We start from the raw sequence: 22,307 nt of genomic DNA on the forward strand, positions 1-22,307 counted from the left end.
TTAAAGTGTATCCTGTCACCGCACCAATGTTATAGTTGCTCTTTAAGATTGTCAGGTACTTTCCAGTATACAGTTTTTCCCCATATATTTTGTATAACAGGTAAACAAAATCTTTAAGCTTTTAACAGAGGAGTGCACATTCCTAGTTTGTGATAACAATAGATTCCTTATATACTGGCTTTCCAGTTAGCTTTCAGTTTAATACAGTAAAGTGAAGCTTTGTGCTTGACAATTAGTTATATAGTCACCAAATGTAACATAATAATAAATCCTTTACTACACTGTGTGCAGTATAGTTATAAAAAAAAAAAAAACCTGCTGCTACCTGAAAACCAATAACAAGTAAGCTAGCTGCAACTGAAGGATCATGGCTTGTGTAAAAACCAATTATCCAGTTATAGTCATAGGTTAAAATATCAATGCATAATACATGTACCTGTGCAATATGGTGATGAACAGGATTTAGCAACTAAGCTTACATGTGGCAGATTTGTTTCTGTAATTTCTTCAACTAAAAATCTTTTTGTTTGGAAACTTTTCCTTGTGTATAAATAAGGCCAGATTAGAAAAAAATAAATAAATAAAACATTTACCATGATCACCCACCTCGCCATTCTGATGGTGCCCAGACCCAACTGCTCACCATTTCCTGCTGACCACCGAACACAAGGAAGTGGCCATTCTGCCAATCACTGGCAACAACAACGGAGACCTTCCTTAGGCATTTACTGGAACAGCTGAGCAATAGGATTCTGCCAGGGTTAAATCACATTGGCTGTCAACCACATGCAGCTGGAATGCAGCAGCCAATCTGTGTACAAGATTGCCAGCAGACTGACTAGCTGCCACATTCTGGTCAACACCCTCACCCTCAGAATAGTGGTAAGAGATTGTGGCAGGTGGGTACAGTTTTTATTTATAAAGTGGGGGTACACTTTCCTCAAGTCTGGGCTTGATTATCACCAATACATGGGTGTATATAAAATATATGTAAAAAATTATGTAGATCCAGTGAATTAATCTAAAACAATTTATTAATACAATGATAGTGCTTGTGGTGTCCTTTGTAGGGCCCTTACATCGGACTCACCACAATAAGCAATAATATAAAATATAAAATATTCATACAATGAAATAAAATAGTTACAAAACAAATATCTTATAGTCTGAGTAGCGATTACTCTGTATAGCTCGTATCTGGTCAGGATACTGCATGTGGTAGTGTGTTGGTAAGGGATTAAAATCAATGCGCTCTGCGGCGCTGGGGTTTCCTTTTATGTATCCCACTCTACCCTGGCGGCACAGGGATAGAGATTGGTGAGTGGGATATAGATAGTCTCTTAATTGTAATCCTGTGGGTGCATGAGGCTGCGTTCTGCAGCCCTGGAGGCCCCTCAAATGTGGACCACTCTACCCCAGCGGCACAGGGAAAGTTTTGAGTGGGTTTGGGGATTTGGCACACTGTGCCTCTTATCAGCAATGTCCTGGAGTCTGGTTGCCGGAAAAAGGTTTTCGTCGGGGAGACGTCCGTTGGCAGGCGGGATGCGTACAACCCCGGAAGCCTGCTCCAGTGAATTTGCTCAGGTGAATGATGGTAAAGATCGTCGGGTTTGGCAATACTGGGGTACTTGCTACTGAAAAGAGGTAGATGAGTACCTCGAAACGCGTCTAGCCTCTATCACCTGTACCCCAGTATTGGCAAACCCGACGATCTTTACCATCATTCACTGGATTGCAATTTACTGGAGCCCTGGTTGGACTTGATGGACGTATGTCTTTTTTCAACCATACTATGTAACTATGTAACTATGCTTCCAGGGTTGTACGCATCCCGCCTGCCAGGGGACATCTCCCCGATGAAAACCTTTTTCTGGCAACCAGACTCCAGGACATTACTGGTAAGAGGCACAGCGTGCCAAATCCCCAAATCCACTCAAAACTTTCCCTGTGCAGCCGGGGTAGAGTGGTCCACATTTGATGGGCCTCCAGCACTGTAGAACGCAGCCTCAGGATTACAATTAAGAGACTATCTATATCCCACTCACCAATCTCTATAAAAAGAGGCATGGACTCGAGGGACAGGGACATAATACTCCCCCTTTATAAAGCATTGGTACGGCCTCACCTGGAATATGCTGTTCAGTTTTGGTCACCAGTCCATAAAAGGGACACTGTGGAGCTGGAAAGGGTGCAGAGACGCGCGACTAAATTAATATGGGGCTTGGAACATCTTAGCTATGAGGAGCGATTAAAGGAGTTACAATTGTTAAGTCTTGAGAAGAGATGTTTAAGGGGGGATATGATAAACGTATATTAATGGCCCATACAAAAAATATGGAGAAAAACTGTTCCAGGGAAAATCCCGCCAAAGGACGAGGGGGCACTCCCTCCGTCTGGAGAAGAAAAGGTTTAGTCTCAAGGGGCGACACGCCTTCTTTACCATAAGAACTGTGAACTTATGGAACAGTCTACCTCAGGAACTGGTCACAGCAGGAAAAATTTACAGCTTTAAAACAGGGTAAGATACCTTTCTGGAACAAAATAACATTAATGCTTATGAAGAAATATAAAATCCCATCCTTTCCCCAATATCGCGCCACACCCCTACCCTTCAATTCCCTGGTTGAACTTGATGGACGTATGTCTTTTTTTCAACCGTACTATGTAACTATCCCTGTGCCGCTAAGGTAGAGTGGGATACACACAAGGAAACCCCAGCGCCACAGAGCGCATTGATTTTAACCCCTTACCAACACGCTGCCGCATGCAGTCTCCTGACCAGATACGAGCTATACAGAGACATTGCTACTCAGACTATTTGTAATAAACCATACAAGGCACAATCTCCGTGCATACATCTATAAGCGATACAAACTATTTCCCATACTGGGATACCAGCACTTTTTTACCCTGTATATTTTATGTCTATTTTATTTCATTGTATGAATATTTTATACATTCACTACCTTGCTTATCGTGGTGAGTCCGATGTAAGGGCCCTACAAAGGACACCCCAAGCATTACCATTGTAATAATAAATTGTTTTAAATTAATTCACTGGATCTACATAATTTTTTACATATATTTTATATACACCCATTTATTGGTGATAATTAAGCCCAGACTTGAGGAAAGTGTACCCCCACTTTATACATAGTTCGCAGGTTGTATGGGATACACAACCTTTTTCACATTAGTACTCATCTGGCAGTAATACTATTGTCCCTATTGTCTGGTTGCAGCTACCTATACACGTTTTTGACAGTTTTTATTTACTTGCCACAGTTTGGACACTTTTAAACATAAAAGTCCCTGGACAGCCCCTTTAATGGCATTGCTTTACAACATGCATATGGATTTCCACAAGCTTCATTTAGACAAATAGAACAGTCATGGACATTTCTGCAACAAATCGGCTGAAATGTTATAGATGGTCCTAATTAACTGAGTGGGGCTTGCAGAAATCCTTGTGCTTGCTGCCAAAGCATCTCCATTATTATGAATAGAACGGAGTATGAGTTGTAAAACTTACAGTAACAAACATGCTACATGTGAATTTACACAAACCTTAAAGTGACTGTCCAGGATTAGGAAAAGGGTCTGCGTGTTCTTATATTTGGCATCTCGAATGCCTATGGATTGTGTTTCATTCTAGCTATATTTAAATGAGATTTAGCTGCAATACCAGACACAGTCCATATATAAGTAAAGGGGAGTTTCTTGCCAGGCATAGCAGACCGCCTTTTCCAATCTTAGACAACCTGTTTGGGGTAGGTTCACACATGATTTTTTTGCGTGCATATTTGCAGCTGCGTATTTTCCTACACATTGAAGTCAATGAATACCAAAATACGCTGTTGATTTTGATACCCATTGACTTCAATGAGTAGGAAAACATCTAGCAGCAAATAAGTAGCAAAATATGGCAGGTATGACCATACCCTTACTGCACAAAAGCATAAAATGTAACAAATGTCACCAATGTTTTACATTTGTTGGCTATATAGCTATGTTTAATCAAAGGTGGTACTCGACTTTAAATATTATGCACTATAGTACTAAATAATTTTGTAGAATTTTTCAAAATAAATCTGTTTCTGAAAAAAAAAACTACATTTTGTAGCATTCCATATTTCTGTTTAAATATGTCTTGACTATTGAGGCAGCATTACTATTGAACTATTATATACAAATGTGCAATAAATAGCTATATACAATACATACCATAGACGGAAAAGATACAACCAGTTTAAACCAGTGCAAATTTTCCCAGTAAAACCTCTATATCTGAAAACAAGAATGCATGTTAAAATGTACATGTGTCCAAAAGTAACTTCTAAAATCTTCATCTAAAAAAAAAAGTATAATTCACATCTCAATATGTATATCAAAACACCACATTTAAATGCGGCTTGTAAAAGCATTCAGTCTGATGATGGAGTCATTTGTAATATTAGCAGCATTTTTAAAAGTGAGACTAGTGCAGGATCACACAAATGTGACACCTTATGTCATTTACATGAAAAACGGTATCGAGAATTCCAAAGAAACTCGATCATTAATTGTGCCCACTTAGATATTTTGTTAAAGGCTTGCACCAGATAACAGATATGTTATTGCATATTGTTAATCTAATTTTGGGGAAAAAACACTCTGATTTGTGCAGTTTCTCTGGTTATCTGCTCAGACGCTACTCAAGGAAAAGGAGCACCTGCGTCAATTAAAATAGAACAAAGTCTTTTCAAGTTACAGTGAAGTCTTCCAGCATTCCTGAACATCTTTTTTTAAACACAAAGTACAAAAATATAGCTTTTCCTCATTTTTTCTAAAATGTAAAAATATTTCTCTGGTGCAGTAACGTTGAAAATGTGATACTGAGCATTTAATATGTCTTTAGCACAAATCTAGTGCAGATATAAAAACCATATACTTAGGAGATAGAAGAGTGGTGTTCTTTTCCTTTTGATAGTATTTTTTGCACAATTGTCTTGTCTTGTACTAGATTCAAACTGAAAAGTTATTGTTTAAGAAGCTTATTTTTCCCTTTTAACGTGGCTTTGTGGGTCTTATTCTTTTAGTCCTTTTAGTTACTGTGGTGTATTTGAAAGGCCTCTGTAACTCTGACGAACCTTTCGGGTATCTTTTCAAAAAATGGACATCTTGTTGGGTTTCTCTAGTTTTTGGTCCCTTTCGAGGCCTTCCTTTTTTGGTAAAACCAACATACCAGCCAGAATATTTGGCTGACATCAAAGCTGTGTAATTATTTTCAAGCACTTTTTCGATGAAGACACATTCTTTGCTTGCACCATCTGGCTGTAAGATACAAAAACAAACAAGGATCAATGCAAATGTATGTGTCTATGACAAACTGCCTTGCAAAAGTCAACAAATGTGTCTGGATTAGGTTGGAAAAAAGCATCCATCTGGCGAAGACTCCGATGTAAGCATAATAAATGGCTCTGAGTTTGAATGAGGGTTGGCTCTCCGCATAAAATTTTCGGCACCTGAATTTCTGCTGCGAAAAATCCGTCACAGACCCCATTGAAGTCAATAGGGTCTATGGCGATTTTTCACAACAGAAATTCCCCAGCCGAAAATCTGCAAACTGCATAGTTCCTCCAACAATTGAAATAGGAAACATTTCTGCAGTGCACTAATGCACACAGCGGGGATCAAAAGTTTGGGACCCCAGGTAAAAATTTGTATTAATGTGCCAAGAAAAGATGGAAAAATCTCCAAAAGGCATCAAATTACAGATTAGACATTCTTATAATATGTCAACAAAAGTTAGATTTTATTTCCATCATTTACACTTTCAAAATAACAGAAAACAAAAAAATGGCGTCTGCAAAAGTTTGGGCACCCTGCAGAGTTAATATCTTGTACTGCCCCCTTTGACAAGTATCACAGCTTGTAAATGCTTTTTGTAGCCAGCCAAGAGTCTTTCAATTCTTGTTTAAGGTGTCTTTGCCCATTCTTCCTTACAAAAGTCTTCCAGTTCTTTGAGATTTCTGGGTTGTCTGTCACGCACTGCTCTTTTAAGGTCTATCCATAGATTTTCAATTATGTTGAAGTCAGGAGATTGTGAAGACCATGGCAAAACCTTCAGTTTAAGGACCAGGGGTTTTTCCACTTTCATTTTTTCCTCCTTACTTTTAAAAAATCATAACTCTTTAAATTTTGCACCTAAAAATCCATATGATGGCGCCACCAATTCTAATTTGTAATGACATCAGTCATTTAACTCAAAAATCTACGGCAAAATGGAAAAAAAAAAATTGTGAAACAAAATTGAAAAAAAAAACCCGCCATTTTGTAACTTTTGGGGGATTCTGTTTCTACGCCGTACATTTTTCGGTAAAAATGACACATTTTCTTTATTCTGTAGGTCCATACAATTAAAATGATACCCAACTTATATAGGTTTGATTTTGTCATACTTCTGAAAAAAAATCATAACTACATGCAGGAAAATGTATACGTTCAAAATTGTCATCTTCTGACCCCTATAACCTTTTTATTTTTCCGCATATTGGGTGGAATGAGGGCTCATTTTTTGCACCGTGAAATGAAGTTTTTAGCAGTACCATTTTTGTATTGATCAGACTTATTGATCACTTTTTATTAAATTTTTCATTATATAAAAAGTGACCAAAAATACACTATTTTGGACTTTTGAATTCTTTTGCGCGTACGCCATTGACCGTGCAATATATTTTTATCATTCGGACATTTCTGCACGCGGCGATACCACATATGTTTATTTTCACAGATTTTTTTTATGTGAAAAGGGGGGTGATTCAAACCTTTATTAGGGGAGGGGTTAAATGATCTTTATTAACTTTTTTTTTTTTTGCAGTGTTATAGCCCCCATAGGGGGCTATAAGACTGCACACACTGATCTTTTACATCGATGAATGGTTTCTCATAGGAAACCATTGATCGATGATTCTGCCGCTTGACTGCTCATGCCTGGATCTCAGGCACTGAGCAGTCTTTCGCCACGGACATCCCAAACAGCCCCCTGAGCTAACCGACAGTGATTTACTTTCACTTTAGACGCGGCGTTCAACTTTGAATGCCGCGTCTAAAGAGTTAATAGCACAGCACCGCAATCAGTGCTGCGCGCTATTAGCCACGGGTCCCGGCCGTGGCCCCGCGTTATAGAAAGGGTTGGACAGAGGTTCTTTTCATTAAATTCTGTTCCCCTTCTTCTCCAAACGTACCTTTGCTCATTCCGGCCAAAAAGTTCAATTTTAACCTCATCAGTCCACAGAACTTGTTTCCAAAATGCACCAGGCTTGTCTATATGTTAATTTGCAAAGTTCAAATGCTGATTTTTGTGGTGAGGACGTAGAAGAGGTTTTCTTCTGATGACTCTTCCATGAAGACCATATTTGTACAAGTATCTCTCTATAGTGGAATAGTGTACCACAACTCCAGTGTCTGCCAAATCTTTCTGGAGGGATTGTGCTGTCAAACATGGTTTTTGAATAGTTTTTCTCACAATCCTGCGAGCTGTTCTGTCTGATATTTTTCTTGGTCTTCCAGATCTTGCTTTAACTTCCACTGTTATTTCTTAATTACATTCCGAACAGAGGATAATGACATCTGAAAACGTTTTGCTATCTTCTTTTAGCCTTCTCCAGCTTTGTGAGCGTCAACGATTTTCAGTTTCAGATTTCTAGACAACTGCTTAGAAGAACCCATGGTTCTGATTGTTGGGGCAAGGTCAGATGAGTCTGGGCATTTAAAACCTTTGAGATTGACATCACCTGGTCTTCCCAGATGATGATTGAGAACAATCCATGACACTGGCAGGTCTCAGCTTTGCAAAGGGGGCAGTGCATGCTATAAATTCTGCAGGGTGCCCAAACTTTTGCAGACGCCATTTTTTTTTTTTTGCTTTATGTTATTTTGAAAGTGTAAATGATGGAAATAAAATCTAACTTGTTGACATTTTATAAGAATGTCTAATCTGTAATTTGATGCTATTTAGAGATTTTTCCATCTTTGCTTGGCTTCTTTATGCACATTAATACAAATTTTTACCTGGGGTGCTCACACTTTTGATCCCCACTGTATGTATGTATACAGATTTTTAAGATGCATAACACCAATAGCTCCATTAAAAAATAGAATATATAGCCAAAGCTAATACAGCATATTATAAACAGCATACCATATAATGATTTCTGTCCAATAAACATTCTAAGAAAAGAAAAATGTTTTACTTTACATAGGAATTTCAAAACATCATGTAGCAACAAAGCTAAAAAAGTATGTCAGGATATAAATAAACTTTCTGCTAATGGACCAAGACGACTGATCTGTGTAAAGGAAACAATGAATGGGGCCATGTATCATGAGATTTTGAGTAAAAACCTCCTTCCATCAGCAAGGGCATTGAAGATGAAACATGGCTGGGTCTTTCAGCATGACAATGATTCCAAACACACTGCACGGGCAACGAATGAGTGGCTTCATAAAAATAATTTCCTAGCCAGTCTCCAGATCTCAACCCCATAGAAAACCTTTGGAGGGAGTTGAAAGTCTGCGTTGCCCAGCGACAGCCCCAAAACATCACTGCTCTAGAGGAGATCTGCATGGAGGAATGGGCCAAAATAACAGTAACAGTGTGTGAAAACCTTGTGAAGACTTATAGAAAAAGTTGGACCTCTGTCATTGCCAACAAAGGGTATATAACAAAGTATTGAGATGAACTTTTGTTATTGACGAAATACTTATTTTCCACCATAATTTGCAAATAAATTCTTTAAAAATCAGACAATGTGATTTTATGGATTTTTTCTCATTATGTCTCTCATAGTTGAGGTATACCTATGATGAAAATTACAGGCCTCTCTCATCTGTTTAAGTGGGAGAACTTGCACAATTGGTGGCTGACTAAATTTTTTTTTTGCCCCACTGTATACCTCCTGCCTAGCCTGAGCTGTATCCACTTTGATTGGACCCTGGGCAAGCATTTGTTTTGCCCCCCCCCCCCCCACACACACATTAGGTAGACAGAAGTGGTGCCCCACATTAGGTAGACAGCATAGTTTCCCCACATTATGTAGCTAGCATAGTTTCCCCATATTAGGTAGACAACATAGTTTCCCCACATTAGGTAAACAGCATGGTTTCCCCACATTAGGTAGACAGCATAGTTCCCCCACATTAGGTACACAGCATAGTTTCCCCACATTAGGTAGACTGCTGTCTACCTAATGTGGGGGAACACTGCTGTCTACCTAATGTGGGGAAACTATTTCTACCTAATGTGGGGAACACTGCTGTCTATCTAATGTGGGGAAACTGTGCTGTGTTCCCCACATTAGGTAGAAATAGTTTCCCCACATTAGGTAGACAGCAGTGTTCCCCCACATTAGGTAAACAGCATAGTTCCCTCATATTAGGTATGCAGCAGTGTTCCCCCACATTAGGTAGACAGCATAGTTCCCCCACATTAGGTAGACAGTATAGTTCCCTCACATTAGGTATGCAGCAGTGTTCCCCCACATTAGGTAGACAGGATAGTTCCCCCACATTAGATAGACAGCAGTGTTCCCCAACATTAGGTAGACAGCATAGTTTCCCCACATTAGGTAGACATAGTTTCCCCACATTAGGTAGACAGCAGTGTTCCCCCACATTAGGTAGACAGCAGTGTTCCCCCACATTAGGTAGACAGCAGTGTGACATTGCTGGCACTTGCGCGACATCCCACATCAGTCCCGGCCGCAGGCTCACTGTTTAAAATGCCGTGGCGCCGCTTTAGAACAGTGAGCCGCAGCGCATGGCCTGGACCAGCGGCTAGCTGCTTTAGCGTGGGGCTAAAGGGCTAGCTGCTTTGGGCCCCCAGGAATGACAGGGCCCAGGGCAGCTGCCCCTTTTGCTCCGTGTTAAAGATGGCCCTGGCTGTGAGCACAGCTAGTAGCAGAGACAAATATTTGGTGAGTAAACATATATGCCATGAGTAAGTATCCTTGACCCGAAACGCGTTGGCGTGAAAAGACCTACTTTCCAAGCTGTCTAACTGTATGTGATATTACCTGATGCATTCCCCTACCTGCCTTTTCTATGGAATTTTAAGAAGATATCAATAAACTCCAGATTTTAATGTGCTGGCCTTTTCTTCTATTGTGAGATTTGTAAATTACTTCTATTTAAAAATCTTAATCCTTCCAGTACTTATCAGTTGCTACATGCCCCACATGAAGTTCTTTTCTTTTTGAATTTCCTTTCTGTCTGACAACAGTGCTCTCTGCTGACACCTCTGTCCATTTTAGGAACTGTCCAGAGCAGACTAAGTTTTCTATAAGGATTTGCTCCTGCTCTGGACAGTTCCTAAAATGGATAGCTCCTAAGAGGTGTCAGCAGAGAGCATTTTAGTCAGGCAGAAAGGAAATTCAAAAAGAAAAGAACTTCCTATGGAGCACACAGCAGCTGAGTACAGGAAGGGTTTTTTAATAGAAGTAATTTACAAATCTGTTTAACTTTTAGGCACCAGCTGATTTAAAAAAAATTCAAGTGGAGTACCCCTTTAACAGTTCCTGACATGGGCAGAGGTGTTAGCAGAGAGCACTGTGGTCAGACAGAAAAGAACTATACGACTTTCTCTGGAGCATACAGCAGCTGATAAGTACTAGAAGGATTTGCCAATCTGTTTAACTTTTTGGCACCAGTTGATTTTTTCCACTGGAGTCCCCCTTTAAGGGTTTCTATTGAGGAATTGGGGGGGGGGGGGGTAGAATGCTGGAAAAATTACCAAAATCCATACACACATGGCATTTTTTTTTTTTACTTATAGAAGTCTGTAACAGAAAAGAATGTCACAATGTCTCGAAAAAAAATGTATACCAGGAACATGCCGCGATTTTAAAAGGCTGCGACTGAGCATAACAACACCACGATAGGGTGAAAAAATGCCAAAAAAGTAATGTGGACACAGTGTTTCATATTTCCTATTGACTCCCAGCTAACATTTGGCTGTAGCATTTTGGCCCCCAGAAAACCCCATGTTGCTGGGGTGTTTTTTCACACAAACATTGTGTGTGTTTCCAGCCTTAGGCTGTATTCACAGTGTAAATTTTACATGCACAAATTTTTTTTGCCTGTAATTGGTAAAAACTTGTTTATTACAGCTGAAAAGTGTAGCTTGAGTCTAATGGGATTGCTTCTGTCTGTGCTACAACTCACTAAGGATTTACTGTACCCTCCCAAATGTTGTTCAGTTGTGTTTCATTTGCTATTTTATTTCTCTAAAGCTAAGTATAAGTGCAAGTAAAAAGTGCAAGAGTTCACACAAAAAACCATGCACAAGGATGCAGTCCACACAAGCCCTTCTCCGATAGGAGAGACCCCCCCCCCCCCAACAAATCAACCCTTTCACCTCTGGGGCCAAAAGGCACCTACAAGGCTCCAGGCACAATGTACCCTTTCACCAAAGCTGCTCAATAACCAAAAAGTGCTCCTGGCGAACAACTAGGTGTTAACCAAGTTGCCGCCGGGAACCAGTAAAACTATTTCAGCATCCCTTCCGAAGCAGGAATGCCCAGGGTATGGCAGGGAAGTGAGGAACCTAATGGCCACACACACCTCCCCTAGACTGGCAGGAGGGACACCCCAAAGGGCTACCGCACCCTCACCAAATCCAGGAGTACATAAAAAGAAAACAAATATGAGCATAGTGACAAAACATAAAGAATAAATAAGTGGATGTGCACAGTGTGATACTGCCCAGACATCTTACCTGATCTATAAAACATCCTCTTCAGTTCAACAGCCAGAAGGCCGGAACGCTAGAGGTGAGTGCTCAGAAGAGTGAGAGAAAAATTGCATGCTGCGTGCCATCATTCAAGTGGGGGTCGCTACTCCCAAGTAAATTCATCACCCTGGGGTTACCACTTTTGCACCTTGGCTTTTACCCTACCCGAACCTTAGGGCCAGATCCAGAGAGTTCAGGGTCTGCCGCCAGGCCATACAGCTGACCCTAGTACATCTACACCACTCTGTGTTGTTCCCCATCCTGGTGGTCTACCACACCGCCAACTAACAGGAAAGCTACTCCACTTGATCTTAGCCAAAAGGCAGAGAAGCAGTTTATGTGAATAGATGGTTTACCTGATGCATCATTAGCTGGGAATGACACGCAAGCCGCTAAGTTGCTAGATAGCAGTGAGAAACTGAGGCTTGGTTCTTACAGGGTGCCACCCCGACTTCCCCATTGATTGTAGCCCAGCTCATAATAGTATGTATGAGAGTACGTCATTACGCATGGGGTAGGTTTTGATTGGGTGTGTTAAATTAAGGGGTGGATCTAGCATGATATAAGGAAAGGTTAGACTGAAAACGGCACATGGCCGCCATCAGTGTTGTGTCCAATACACGCTGAAGTGAGTGAACACTGCATTAAATAAATGCTGTTTTACCTGACTCCTGACGAACCGAACAGCTGGAAATGCGTAGAATCCAGAAATTAATATATCAACCTAATGGGAGCTTATACGGAGGAATGAAGCAAGATCGGAATGTAAGGTTCATTATACCAAATATAACACAGAATGTTTAAATTATGCTATTGATGACTCAATCTAATTTTATGATGGTACGCCAAAATAGAGAAGCATAGCTACACATCCACCATTTGTATTTTGGTCTACTTGCTTCTCAGCCTAATTTAAAAACTAACAAGGTGTTTGTATACATTTTGATCAAAAAGTACAAGCCCCCTTGCCACGTCAAGGCCACCTAAACAGAGTGGGTCCCTAACCTAACACTGGCGTAGTGCTGGGCGGCGACCACTGCCTCTGAGACACCAAGCCCACTGGGAGAATGACCCAGTGGCCAGGCAGCCCCACTGATGCCTGACCAAGCCCCTGGCTCTGGGCCACACCACCCCACAGACAAAGCATCACAGAAACAATGGCTGCCACAGAGCACCACACCAGTGTGAACTCCTACCATGTGCTCCCTACCAGAGGGCTGGGAGAATGTTAGGAGGAAACCCTTATGCAGTCTCCTGCTAATTAAAAACGCCTGGGCCGAATGGTCGGAGTGGAGCGGCCATGGAAGATGGGACAGTACCAAGTCATAATAATACCCATGGTTATAATCTGGATGTGAACTGCAATAATTGTGGGTTATACCATACAATATAGTGTAATATAAAATGAAATGCAATAATATGTGGGCCTCACTTATTTAACCAACATATGCTGGGTCCCTTATCAAGTTTAGTATGTGGTACAGTGCAATATTAACTCAAGTGTAAAACCCAGTGGACAACACTAACATATGCCGGATCCATCACAATATCCAAGTTGTGTGCAACACATTTTATATAAATTGTGCAATATGTTTTGGAATGGGGCAATATTGTCTTGGCACTGTTATGCTAATGGAGTAAGAAGAGGGATTGGTAAAGTCTGGAGTGGATGCATGGTGATTACACTTACAAAACTAAGTTGGGACTTGAGTGTGAGAATTACTCTATTACTAAAATTTACTAACCAATTCAGAGACGAATATACTCCATTGGTGGACACTTTGTATACTATTGAAACTGTGTATTTAGATGTTTAGTCTGTTAAAATGAACATTCTTGCTTGGATCTGCAAAAGAAAAGAAGTAATGGAGTAGCAGATGAATGTCCAATAAATTGGACTAGCGTTTGTCTGTATATACTGAATTTGTGATCGGGGCTAAGGGAGGGTTGGGAGGGTTCCACAAACGACACGTGCTCCGCCCCTGTAGGAGAGGGGGAAGTTATATACACACGCCCCCACCTGTTCCCAATAAGCCCCACCTGGAAGTGCAGGGAGCGATAATTACTTCCGCCCCTCGCACAAATACAGCCCATCAGGCTTTATACTTGTGATCGGGGCTCCATACGTGTACTAGTGACAGGAAAGATTGCCTACATACCTATACAAGATCTTACCCTAGCATAGCGGTCTGAGTTGTGCCATAACCGCGCAATGAGGGCACGCCTATAGAGGGCAAAAAGCAACCATGCTAGGATGAATACAATTCCTGAAATAAAACATCCTACATCCAGCATCAATCTTCACATACCCGAAGTAGACTATACCTAATGTGCTGAAAGAGTAGCCCTGACCAACTAGTGACTACTAGAGGTGGTAACCATACCTTTGAAACCTTGGTAGTAACGTCCATCTGTAAAGAATCAACCTGAGAATAACCTTCCCTGCCAAATACTAACTGAACTATACCTATCACCATCCCTACTTGTGACATTACTTCAAATGGACACGGAAAGGCTAACTTCATGGCAGGTCTGACAAGCACCAATCCCCTGCTATTTAAGAGGCAAAAACTAAACTGACAGGTAAATGACAAGAAATACCTATCTACCTGATAGATCGTGTGGGTCATGTCGCATGACAAGGTTCACGAAGGCACCTTACCTGATTGAGACTGTAACAGACATACCTAACTAGCCACTGTACTGACCCAACTGGACTTGGAAGTGATGACCCATTGCAGATGACAGCTCCCTGCGAGAGCAACGTATCTGTAGACGTGACCAGTGTTAAGATGAACCATCATGTCTGTAGACCTGACAGGTCTTTGTGACACCGTCGTGCCTGAACCCGTCACAGGTCCCCGCGGAACCATCGAGCCTGTAGACATGACAGGTCTTTGTGAAATCATTGTGCCTGTAAACGTCACAGGTCTTTGTAAACCACTTTTTTTTTTTTTCTCAAATACGTAAGTGTGAAATGCCATATTGAGATTGTATACTATCTGAAACGTGTCAGATTACCTACATAACCATGTCAAATCAATTGCTCTGAAATGAGACAGCAGCAACCATGATTCAATCCCCGATCCTAAAGAAATGAGTCATGAAACTGTATTAAATGCACAATATTTCTGCAACTAAATGCTGGCCCTCCTTAAAAGAGAACGTGCAATTATGCTAGATAGTTGAATCTGTGTACTATAACGAAATTATAACGTCATCGAGAAATACATCAGAAGAGGTTGTATCTGACCTGAAAACGTGTCAGGTCATAACAAATATAACACACGACAAAATTGCTCTGAAAACGAGTCAGTAGCAACTGGCATTACCCCTTTTAACCTGAAGAGGAGTCAGGCAACAGGGTAACATCATGAGTATTCATGACAAGATACCTGTATGAAGCTGGCGTGTTGTTCTGAAGGCGTGTCAGTAACAAAAATGACCAATTGTGTCCAATACCCTAAGCAAAGGATCTACCTCCCCTGTGTGCACCACATGAAACATGTTAACCGTATGTGCGGCATAACCTGCTAACAGTATACCCAACTACAAGTCGCTACTCAATATGTTATTGCTCTGAGACATGTCTAACAATAACCTATGTGGTGCATCCCCCCCTGCAGACGTAGGAGGTTTAAGAATATGTGCTCGATATATCTGCAATGAATGTAAGCACCATATGAATACTGTAATCGTGTCTTGTAAATATATGTACAGCCAGAGGTGCAACTGCTATTCAACACTAGGAACGAATGCACATAACCTACCCGCATACAACTATGGTAGTATGCAACAAATGCTGTGTACTGGTGCATGTATCATACACAAGCTGGGAGCGTAAGTACCGTGAAAACGTAAGGAACGTTATGAATTTATGCTCTAACATCATTATGAGTACCTCATACATGCCTAGAAAATAAAGTGTAAACATATATCTAAAAAGATAGACAACGTTCAACTATGCCGGATAGTTGAATATGTCTACTATAAGTAACTGATAACGTGGTCATGAAATACCACGGAGGAGGCTGTATCTGTCCTGAGAACGTCTCAGGTCGTGATAATGAACCACAATGTAATTGCTCTGAAAATTTGTCGGTAGCAACCGACATTAACCCCTTAAGCTGAAGGAGTCAGGCAAATAGGGCAACATCCTAACAAAGCTGTATAACCTTTCCGTATAAACATTATGCACGAATATGCAGTATGAAAGCTATGAGCATGAGTACAGTAAAGCTACGGGAGCATATGTGTAGTGTAGACTCTAAGGATGGAAATGCAGAAAAACTATTACCCATGTGCAGTACAACAAAATAAAGCTATGAACGTAACCAGACTATGAGAGTAACGTGCAACTATGCCAGAGAGTTGAATCTGTGTACTATAACAAAATAACATAATCGAGAAATACAACAGACGAGGTTGTATCTGACTTGAAAACGTGTCAGGTCATAATACACCAACGACAAAATTGCTCTGAATACGAGTCAGTAGCAACCGACATTACCCCTTAACCTGAAGAGGAGTCAGGCAACAGGTTAACATTGTGACTATTCCTGAAATTGGTTGCTCTGAATGTGAGTCAGTAACAACCGCGATTCAACCCCTGAAGGAACGAGTCAGGTGACCGGGTATTGAACAGACGATTAGTGCCACTAAAATGATGACCACCCTTGAACGAGTACCTGTGCCGGATAGTTGAATATGTGTTCTATAACTAACTGATAACTTAGTCGTGAAATACAACAGAGGAGGTTGTATCTGACCTGAGAACTTGCAGGACATGACAAACAACAATGCGATTGCTCTGAACAAGTCAGTAGCAACCGACATTGACCCCTTAACCTGAAGAGGAGTCAGGCAATAGGGCTACATCCTGACAAACCTGAGTGAACTTTCCGTATAAAAGACTATGCACGAATACACAGAATGAATGCTATAAACATACGTACAGTAAAAGCTACGGGAGCATGTGTGTAGTGTAGACGCTATGGATGAACATGCAGAATAAATACCATTACCCATGTACAGTAAACGCTATGGATGTTAGTGCAGATAACATAACAGAATGAATGCTACATGTACGCAGAATAAGTACTACAACGTGTCAGCATAATAATTACTACCATCGTATGTACAGAATGAATGCTACCAATGTCCGTGTAGTGTATTGCTACAATTCTATGTGCAATATACATGACGTGAACATGTCTGTGGTATGAATAAAACGAGCGTGTATGTGGTATAAATGCTATGAGCGTATAGTGATATGATACTATGAGCAGTATAATGCTATGAGTATACTTGCGATATCAATGCTAAGAGCGTATGTGCCTGATGTAGGCCATGTATATGTGCAGTATAAACGCTACAAGTACATGTGCAGTATAAGCGTCGAGCATATGTGCTACGAATTAATATGTGGTATGACGCTATGAGGTATGAGTACTATGAGCAGTATAATGCTGTGAACATGCTATGAGCGCGTGGCCACAACTGCACGAAACAGCATGTCACTATGTGTGAGAACCATAGGAAACCTGCGTGTATGAATGCGGTGAACATGTGAACAACAAAACCATGACCGTGTAACCAATATAACTGCCATGAGTGTATGAACCCTGCATGTATGAATGCGGTGAACGTGTGAACAACAAAACAATGACCGTGTGACCAATATAAATGCCATGAGCGTATGAACTAGGCATGTATGAATGTGATGAACGTGTGAACAAAACAATGACCGTGTAACCAATATAACTGCCATGAGCGTATGAACCCTGCGTGTATGAATGCGATGAACGTGTGAACAAGTAAACCATAACCGTGTGACCGATGTAACTGCCATGAGCGTATGAAACCTGCGTGTATGAATGCGGTGAACGCGTGAACAACAAAACCATGACCGTGTAACCCATATAACTGCCATGAGGGTATGAACCCTGCGTGTATGAATGCGATGAACGTGTGAACAACAAAACCATAACCGTGTGACCAATGTAACTGCCATGAGCGTATAAAACCTGCGTGTATGAATGCGGTGAACGCGTGAACAACAAAACCATGACCGTGCAACCAATACAACCGCCATGAGCGTATGAACCGTATGAACCCTGCGGTGAACATGTGAACAACTTAAGAACCGTGAGAGTGTGACCACTATAACTGCCATGAGTGTATGAACCGTATAATTGCTATAGGCAGTATACTGCCGTAACCAGTATGAAATACCATTAACATATGAACCGAATGATACTTTGAGCGTATGAACCAGTGATAATTACGAGGTGTTTGATTGCCATGAACGTAACATGGTAGAAAGAACGTAAGACCGTGAACATGCCAAGAATATGTGAACAGCATTAATGCCAAGTTTGTGGACCGTGTAAAACACCAGTGAGTGAGAGAATAACCATGAGGTGAACAGCATAAACGAGTTTGCCCAGTATAAATGCTGTGAATGTATCGTCAGTGAGTATATGTACCGTATATAATGATATTAGCACATGAAACTGTATACATACTAAGCGCGTACGAGCAGTGTGCCATAAGCGTATGAATTAACCATGAGAGTACGGACAATAAGAAACTCATGGAGTTATCAAACCGTGAAGATGCTCTACTCGTGTGCACCTTGTACCAGTAATGCGTGTATGCCCATAATAAACCAAGCGTATGAACCGTATGGATACCATGATCGTGCAAATAACACTGTGTATACTATGATTTATTTGGATGTAGCCTATGTTATATCTCTACAGAGCATTGCACCCTACTATATACTATATTGAAACAAGACAGTCTACAGAGCACTGTATCACCACACACAGCATATGCTACCCTGCAACGTGATCCTCTGCAGAGTATTGCACCACACCAAACAGTAAATGCCACCCTGTGTTGCAACAAGACCCTTCGCAGAGCACTGCACCACACTGGACATGCTAACTGTAACGACCCTCTGCAGAGCATTGCACTATGCCCTATATAATATGTTGTATTGAAACCATCCCATCTGCAGAGCATTGCACTAACTGTATAAAGTTTGTTTATAATGAGACCATCTGCAGAGTATAGCACTATACTGTATATAGTATATATTATATTGTAACAAGACCATCTGCAGAGCATAGCACCTTAACTATATATCATGTATACTATATTGTAATGAGACCATCTGCAGAGCATTGCACCTTAACTATATATCATGTATACTATATTGTAATGAGACCATCTGCAGAGCATTGCACCTTAACTGTATATCATGTATACTATATTGTAACGAGACCATCTGCAGATTATTGCACCATAACTGTATATCATGTATACTATATTGTAACGAGACCATCTGCAGAGCACTGCACTATACCGTTATACAGTACATGTTATATTGTAACGAGACCCTTTGCAGAGCATTACACTGTACCGTATACTGCAAGGGCACCGTATACCCCGCAGAGCACCGCACCACACAGCAAAAGTTATATTGAAACGACTCTTTGCAGAGCATTGCACCACACTGTATACAGCAAACTTTATATTGAAACAACCCTCCGCAGAGCATTACACTATACTTTAGATTAACGATAGCAGACAAGCTGACAGGACCGCCTAACGAGGACTGGGCAGCTGCCGCAATCTGTCCCAAGGGCATAGACAATTGTAGTTGTGTGGGTGGCGGGCGGTCCACATGTCGCCATGAGGCAGCTAGCGGGCTGCGCGAAATGCTGAGGCCGCACCACCCCCAGCACCGATTTAACTCACCTGCTTGCCACTCCTGGCCCCCACTACCGCTGCGGGCAGAGCCAGCCAGAACCATACCTGCCCAATATTACCTTATAATCAGAGTGAGACAGCATCCCCAGATAAGACAGCCAGCGGAGCTGCCAGGATGCCGCGCCTGCACCACCCCAGACCCATGATCAGCGAGGCCTCCGCACCGTGAGCAGCAGCTCTGAAGATTTTTGTGGGAGATTCAAACACCAGACTGCCACAGGAAGCAGAGATTCCACAAACGACACGTGCTCCGCCCCTGTAGGAGAGGGAGAAGTTATATACACACGCCCCCACCTGTTCCCAATAAGCCCCACCTGGAAGTGCAGGGAGCGATAATTACTTCCGCCCCTCGCACAAATACAGCCCATCAGGCTTTATACTTATCACTCACCAACTGGTTTAAGCGTGAACACGTGGATGGCGGCCAGTTTTAACGTGCTTATATTTTAATTTCATGCACTTTGATATCAGTTAATGTTTAAGAAACATATAATAAAAGTCATTTTATTTCTCACATTATATCAGTACTTCATAGGGTACATAGTACCAATAACTTCTGGCATAGTGGACTAGTGCTGTATATAGGAACTTTCTGTGCAGTACTATCATGAGACTTTGCTGGGCATCCCATACATAATAGCCACTGTGGATATTGGGCCCCCTGAGTAGAAACTCTTGCTGGGCATCATTTTATAACGGACAGTGCATTTTTTATGACATATTAGTTGTTTTAAGATATATCCGTACTCCACTGAAACATTTATATTATGGGATACATCTTCGGATTCGTTCTTTTTTCTTGCAGAACGAGAGATGGATTGTTTATCTGAAGTCCTATATAAGACTAACAGTAAGTAATACTTTAATGTGATCAGTTTTCACTCCATTTTATTGGTATTAATATACATTTTTATTAAATATTTTATGTCAGTTGGTTCTATTGTGTAATCCATTTATCCACCATACAAGAGCATTTTGACTGGGTAACACACTTAGGATCATACGATTGTTGCCTTAAAAAAAAAAAAAAAAAAAAAAAAGGAAGTCATCTCATGTACTCTGCACAGATTTAGAAAAATCTCCCCCATAATATTTCTATGAATTTAACAGGACTATACATAAAAAGTGTTGAGAGTGAACGTGGGATAGCCATGTGTATTTTCTGGGTTTAAAGGGGTATTCCAGGAAAGTTAAAGGGGTATTCCAGAAAGTTAAACAGATTTGTAAATTACTTCTATTAAAAAACCTTAATCCTTACAATAATTAACAGCTGCTGAAGTTGAGTTGTTCTTTTCTGTCTGGCAACAGTGCTCTCTACTGGCATCTCTGCTTGTCTCGGGAACTGCACAGAGTAGAAGAGGTTTGCTATTGGTATTTGCTTCTACTCTGGACAGTTCTCAAGACAGGTGTCATCAGAGAGCACTTAGACAGAAAAGAACAACTCAACTTCAGCAGCTAATAAATACTGAAAGGATTTAGATTTTTTAATAGAAGTAATTTACAAATCTGTTTAACTTTCTGGAGCCAGTTGATATATATAAAAAAAGTTTTTTCCCAGATAACCCCCTTTAAGTGAACATACAGTATTTATAACTAGCTTTAACATCACTATGCATTTCAATACAAGTCTATGGGAGCGGGTGTGATGGTCGCCATAGACCTATAGACTTACATTGAGGAGACTGGTGTGATGTCATGAGGGGGTGGGGCCGTGACATCACGATATCACGCTGCTGTGCGGTGGGGCCGTGACATCACGCTGCTGTATCGTCTGTCATCAAGCACATAGCGAAGTTAGCTCCATGCAGCAGATGACACAGGGTGCTGCAGGAGAGATTGCGGGGGTTCCCAGCGGCGGGATCCCCGCGATCAGACATTTTATCCTCTTTCCTTTAGATAGGGGATAAGATGTCTAGGGGCGGAGTACTCCGTTAATTCTTGTAAAAGCCTTGTTAAAGATATCAATGAATTTCAAGTACAATGAAAGAATTACATTTCGCTTTGTCATGAGGATTTTTTTTTGCTTTTCTTGCAAAATGTACTTCTTTTTGCTTATGAATGTAAAACGTTTGAACAAGTGGTCACACTGCGCCGTGCCAGATCCATATGGAATGAAGATTGGCTGAACTAAAGCGCGATGGACAATTTACACTATAAGGGTACGTTCACACGGGTGGATTTATTTGCAGGTTTCCCGCTGCGTATTTGAAAGGGGGCTGGCTCTTCTCGGCTGTCCGCAGCAGATTTTCCAATGGGGAATTTGCACTGCGGAGAATCCGCCGCAGACTCTGTTAACTTCACTGGGGCTTTTGGCGGATTTTCCGCAGCGGCAATTCCACAGCGGAAAATCTGCTGCGGACAGCCGAGAAGAGCCTGCCTCCTTTCAAATACACAGCAGGTAACCCGCAAATAAATCTGCCCGTGTGAACGTGGTGTTATCTGATCAGATGCAGGTGCTGGTCAGATTCATGAGAGATTCTACGTATATGCAAACTTCATTTGTAATCTTGCCTGATTAATTAATAATAATTTCTTTTCAATTTGGTCCAGCTGTTTCACATTGCCATTATCTTCCACAAAAGCCTACATCATAATTTCAGTGCAGATTACAATAAATCCAACATGTTTTATCATGTTACTTGACATTAATCATGAATATTTTCTATATTGCAAGACACACAATTTAAAATACCAAGAAATGCTCACGTAATATATGGTGTTTTTGTACATATTGACATATATACAACAACATACTTTG

At 41.0% G+C, this 22,307-nt stretch overlaps 1 protein-coding gene across 2 annotated transcripts in view; it reads right to left on the reverse strand.

The window, feature by feature from the left end:
- Nucleotides 1-3,126: 3,126 nt before the first annotated feature.
- The window catches only part of FGF18 (fibroblast growth factor 18), a 418,112-nt gene continuing 398,931 nt past the window's right edge, over nucleotides 3,127-22,307 (reverse strand). For both annotated transcript variants that reach the window (XM_056516555.1, XM_056516554.1), the window contains one exon: nucleotides 3,127-5,313. In XM_056516555.1, the coding sequence (XP_056372530.1) occupies nucleotides 5,047-5,313 (267 nt within the window). In that variant the 3' untranslated portion in view covers nucleotides 3,127-5,046. The remainder of the gene's footprint in view (nucleotides 5,314-22,307) is intronic.

The sequence above is a fragment of the Hyla sarda genome, chromosome 4 (assembly GCF_029499605.1).
Source record: "Hyla sarda isolate aHylSar1 chromosome 4, aHylSar1.hap1, whole genome shotgun sequence".
NCBI classification, from domain to species: domain Eukaryota; kingdom Metazoa; phylum Chordata; class Amphibia; order Anura; family Hylidae; genus Hyla; species Hyla sarda.